At 46.9% G+C, this 5329-nt stretch overlaps 1 protein-coding gene across 1 annotated transcript; it reads right to left on the bottom strand.

The window, feature by feature from the left end:
• Positions 1–1303: 1303 nt before the first annotated feature.
• On the bottom strand, positions 1304–2202 carry LOC131327687 (uncharacterized). The gene is made up of 2 exons (XM_058360831.1): positions 2027–2202; positions 1304–1928 (listed from the first exon to the last, which is right to left on the bottom strand). The coding sequence occupies exons 1-2, from the start codon at positions 2200–2202 to the stop codon at positions 1304–1306; spliced, it is 801 nt and encodes a 266-aa protein (XP_058216814.1).
• Positions 2203–5329: the final 3127 nt, after the last annotated feature.

The raw sequence follows: 5329 nt of genomic DNA, 5'->3' as shown, positions 1-5329 counted from the left end.
ATTCAAAATTGCGTCGACTCTTGCCTTTCAAGGCATGGAAGAATGCGTAGCATTTGTTTGAGGATTTGCTGATAAACCGGTTCAGAGCCGCTGCCATCCCAGTTAGCCTTTGTACTTCCTTGATTGTCCTTGGTGGGCATAAGTCTTTAACGGCCTTTATCTAGTTAGGGTCGGCCTCAATACCACGTCGGGTGACTAGGTGTCCAAGGAATTTCCTAGCGCTCACGCCGAACGCGCACTTTTCAGGGTTTAGTCGTAGCTTGTGTAGTTTAAGGATTTCAAAGACTCCCACCAAATCTTGGAGGTGGTTGGATTCCTTCTTGATCTTGACAACGAGGTCGTCAATGTAGGCTTCCATGGTGTGGCCAATTTGTTCTTGCAATATCTTGAATATGGCTATGTTGAATGTGGCACCTAAATTCTTGAGCCCAAAGGGCATGACTTGGTAGCAAAAGATGCCATATGGTGTGATAAAAATAGTTTTTTCCATGTCGTCCGGGTCCATGGCAATTTGGTGGTAGCCACGGTAGGCGTCTAGGAAGCTTAACCGAGCATGGCCTGCCGTTACGTCCACAAGTTGATCAATCTTGGGGAGTGGGAACCAATCCTTTGGACAAGCGTCGTTGAGATTGGTATAATCCACGCAAACTCGCCAATTGCCGTTTTTCTTCTTAACGACCACTATGTTGGACAACCATGTTGGGTATTGTACTTCTTGGATGGCGTTGGCTTCCAGCAAACGTTTGACTTCTTCAATGACGGCGTCGGCGTGTTCGGCTGCAGAACGCCGCGACTTCTGGATGACAGGCTTGGTATCTTTCTTGATGTTAAGAGAGTGACTGATAAAATTGGGGTCGACCCCCGGCATCTCGTTGGGGGTCCAAGCAAAAACTTCTATATTTTTCTTGAGGTATTGGAACATTTCTTCGCGATCGGCTACTCTTATGGAAGAGCTGAGTAAGAAGAATCGGGAGCCATCCTCGTTGATGGGCATTTGGACGAGGTCCTCTTCTGCTTTGTCTTTGGCTTTCTGGCCGACGTCATCAATGACGGCAATGTCTGGGACTTCGACCCAATGCACTTGCTTAGCTTTGGTGGAGTTGTGGACGGCTGAGACGTAGCATTTTTTCAAGGCTATTTGGTCGCCTCGTAGATCTTCCTGTCTCCCATTGGTGCTGATGAAGCGAACGACCTGGTGGGAGGTTGAAGGGATTGCTTGCATGCCGTGTAGCCAAGTTCGGCCAAGAATTGCGTTGTATGGGCTTGGTACATTGACGACAATGAATTCGACGCTCAACCTTTTCTAGCCGACGACGACTGGCAGGAAGATTCGACCAAGTGGCCAGACAGGTGCTCCGTTGAATCCGATGAGGGGTACTTCAGCGGGTTGCAAAGCCGACTCTGGGAGATCAAGCTTTTTGAACAAGTCATAGTACATGACCTCCGCCGAGCTTCCCTGATCAATTAGAACGCGCTTGACGTCATGGACTCTAATTTGGACAGTTACGACGAGGGCATCGGAGTGTGGGGTTTGCACACGCTCGAGATCGCGCTCAGTAAAAGTTAGTGTCCATTTGGGTAATTCTTCTGGACATGGACGTTGGGATCTAGGTCTTACTGCGAGTACTTGCTTGGAAGTGGAGGCGCGATTGAGGTCGGCACGAAGGTTTCTTTCAGATTCCTTTGTCACGGGGCCGTGAATAACGTGTATCGTTGGCCGCGGCTCATTTGGGTTGGGATTTCCGGCAGGTTGACGGGTTGGCGTTTTGGTTCGATCATTGTATTGGTCGAGGTGGCCTTGGGCTGCCAAACGCTCCAACAGTGCCTTGTACGAAGCGCATGCCGTTGTGTAGTGACCGAGCTCGTTATGATACAAGCACTTTTTCCTTGGGTTCTGATCTTCTTGGCCAGTGTTTGTGCCGAGCTTCCTTGTTGGCCACTCGAATCATGGTTGCCTCATTATCTCCTTTAGAAAATACCAGATGGGCTCTTTGAAATACGTGGTTTCAGCCACGTAGTCGTGAACCTTTGACGGACGTTTCTTCCCTTCCTTAATGTTGTTGACGTGTTTCTTTTTGCTGGGATTGGTGCAAGTAGCTGTGTCGTGGCCAATGGGGGTAGGGTAATTGGGTTCGGTATACCCTGAGCTGCTCGGTCTGCGTAAAATTCTTCAAGAGCGCAGAATCGTTCTACGATGCGCATCAATTCGCCCGTGCCTTGGGGTGGACGAATGGCTAGTTCGCCCAGGATCATGCTGCCAGTTTCCAAGCCATTTTTGAAGGTTCGCGCAGCCCAGTACTCGTCGATTCCAAGGATCTCATTGAAAAGTTGCCAGTATCGCTCGGCATACTGTCTGAATGTTTCTGAAGGGAGCTTCCTTATTTGGGATAGTGACTCAGGCTCTTTGGCAGTCCTGTTGCTTGTGATGAAACCAGTGTTGAAGGCGCGTTCGAGGTCCGCGAGGTTTCGTATGGATCCAGCGGGCAGCTTGTTGAACCACTGGAGCCTAAGGGAGTCGAGGCTAGATGGGAACACTTTGCATTTGATTTCGTCCTTTGTGGTGGACAACTCAATGGTTTGGCGGAAGTGTATCAGGTGGGTATAAGCTTCGCACGTAGTTGGGTCGAACTTTGTGAATTTCGGCAGATGGAAGTTAGGCTCGACTGTTGTGTTGATTATATGGGATGTGAAGGGGGAGACACCAAGGTCCTTCAGCTGTCGCTCAAAGCCTGGGCGCGGCGGCTTATTGTGCCCTTCTGTCTTCGTTCTTTTGGATTCTTTGCCAGGTGATTTCTCGCGGGCTCTATGCCGAAGTTTTTCGCGCAAATCTTTTGTTCGATGTGGGCCGTCAACAGATTTTTCTCTGTTCCGTCGGTTCCTGGCGTCGTTGTTTGGCCCTTCGATCTGTTCGCCTTTCCTGTTCCGCCGAGCTTGACTTCTATTGCCCAAGTTTTCTGGTGGGATCTCTCCAAGACGTTCAAAGACATGGCGCTTGGTTTGTATGAAATCTCAGCTACAGTGGGAAACGGTTGTGCGAGAAAACTCCGCGCGACCAGTTGAGTATGTGCTTGTGAACGACTCGGTGTCCCTTGTGTCGGTGCAATCATGGTGGCTCTTTGAGCGATGTGTTCCAGATGTTGTAGGCCGCTTATAGAGAATTATCTCTCTTACATCGCTCATGTCTGGTGTTAAACCAAGGCGATTTTTTACGGAGCCACGATGGCCTTTTTCGTGAGGACGCTCCAGTGGTGGTGGTAGGGGTGGTGGAGGCGGTGTTTGTCTTCATCATCTGCCGCCTCCAGCAGATCTGGATGTAGTAGGAGCGGTGTCTTGATGCATTTGTTTTTTTGCATTTGGGCCACTTCCGCCCTCAGAGCCGCCAGTTCGTTGTCTCTCTCATTGTCGCAACGCTGTAGCAAGCGGATATAGGCCGTCGTTACGCCGTCCACTGCTTGGGAGAGTCCGGAGTTAGGGGGATTGAGATGGACATGTGCCTCTCAGAGAACGGTGGAAGGATTGTGTTTCCACTGGCATTGTTGCTCCTGAGGTAGCGATGTCAGTCAGATCTCCACCCATGGTAGATGGATCAGTGGTTGTTGTTGGGAGGAGGGGGGTGGATTGAAGAATATTGGAGTCGTTTGAGTCAAAAGTTTCGTGATTCACGTCGGGTTCACCAATTGTGTGGCCCGCAATCCTCGGTTCGAGTTCTTCCTCAGCTGGTTTGCTGATTCCTAACCTTCTTGCTCTAACCTGCACAGTGAACGCACAACTAAGACCTAGCCGAGGGTTGCCCGGCAAGGCCCTCCGGCGAGAGGATGAGAATGTGCAGAGAGTAAAAGCAGAAGACTAAGGCTTTTCTGTATAGTAGTCTATGTACCTCCTAGAGTTGTGAGCCTCTAGCATTTATAGGGCCTCCTTAGCTTGCTCTCCAAGTACTAGCATGTGCTTTGCACGAGTCGAATGATGTCACTGTGATGTGGCTGAGTAGTTCTGGTAACCGTTTTGGCGTGAGCTGGCAGCCCCACGCGTGCCCATCGTTATCCTTTGGCATAACCACCTCAGTACGTGATGAGATACGTGTGCATTTAGTTAGCTGAGCCCAATGCCTGGCCAAGCCCATTAAGCGATTTGTGAGGAGAATACGCCGGCGAGACTTCTTCACCGTCGGTGGCCGAACTTAAGCTGTCTCCCATGCCGAGCTCGGAATAGGCATAGCGTCGATGGATGTGCCTTGGTCATTAGCCGAGCTCAAATCTCAAGTATAGTCATGGCGGCCAGTTACGGACGGTAACGTTCGGCCTACTACAAAAATCATGAAGATATCAAATCTTTATTTCAAATGGAATGAGATAGCATAACAAATGCAACATCATACTTCAGAATGAAACATAATTAATTGAAACCCAACCTAAATTAACTGTGGTTCTATAATATTGAAACCACAACAACACCACCCCCCACCCATTTCTAACTCCTCTATTAACTCCTCTAAAAATATTCTATTTCTTGGTAATAAACTTCAAAGAGGGTATTTCTAACAAATTTCAATAAATGAAATTTAGAAGGAAAAAACTAATAGTTTATAAAATAAGCGCAACAGTAAAAAAACAAAAAAGGTATAATGAAATGAAATTTCTAATCAAGTCCAATTTTTTTAGCCTCCAACATGAACCTCGCCGGCTGGATCAATTCAGTCGCCCAGCCCTAATCCCCTCCAACTCCTTCTTCCTACCTGATCACAAACCTCCAAATCCTTTCCCCGCCCATCCTCCTATAGTAAAACCTCAACTTCATCAACAACTCATAGTAAAAGGTTTTATCTAATCTCCTGAACAAAAGGAATGTGACTGCACGAATATAAGGTTCAACTCGCACAATGAATGGGAAGCCCTAGCAATAACACAACAATTGAGACTTCTAATGCTGAGACGATTGTGACTGCACGAAAAATTATGCATGTTCAAGCACGGTATAGGCGAAAAAATAAAAGAAAAACTTCATTGTAAAAAATCAGTGTTTGTATAAAGAAAAATAAACTCACGTCAAACTGTAGTTCTAGAGCAAAGGTAGGGAATGTAATGAGAAGAACGTAGGATTTTTGTCTATACCAAAAAAAAATTGAATGTAAATGGAGAAAAAAAAAAGAACGGTATAGGTGTAACGCCCCTCAATTTTGGTCAATAAAAATTTTCGTTAAATATTTGAATTTTATTTAAATTACTTATTTTCTCTTGAGTGGCTATTTGATTTCTTGTTTTCGTCATAGTTAGACTTTTTGGTGTAACAACTCCGATTTTTCATTCAATAAAAATCTCGTCGTTATTCGAAA

This window comes from Rhododendron vialii, chromosome 5a (assembly GCF_030253575.1).
Source record: "Rhododendron vialii isolate Sample 1 chromosome 5a, ASM3025357v1".
Taxonomy (NCBI): domain Eukaryota; kingdom Viridiplantae; phylum Streptophyta; class Magnoliopsida; order Ericales; family Ericaceae; genus Rhododendron; species Rhododendron vialii.
This window is presented reverse-complemented; position numbering and strand designations above follow the sequence as displayed.

Coding starts and splice junctions, on each gene's coding strand:
- LOC131327687 (XM_058360831.1), bottom strand. CDS start 2,202: ATGCGCATCGTAGAACGATTCTGCGCTCTTGAAGAATTTTACGCAGAC. Junction 1,929..2,026: donor GGAAGAAACGTCCGTCAAAG/GTTCACGACTAC, acceptor GTGGCCAACAAG/GAAGCTCGGCACAAACACTG.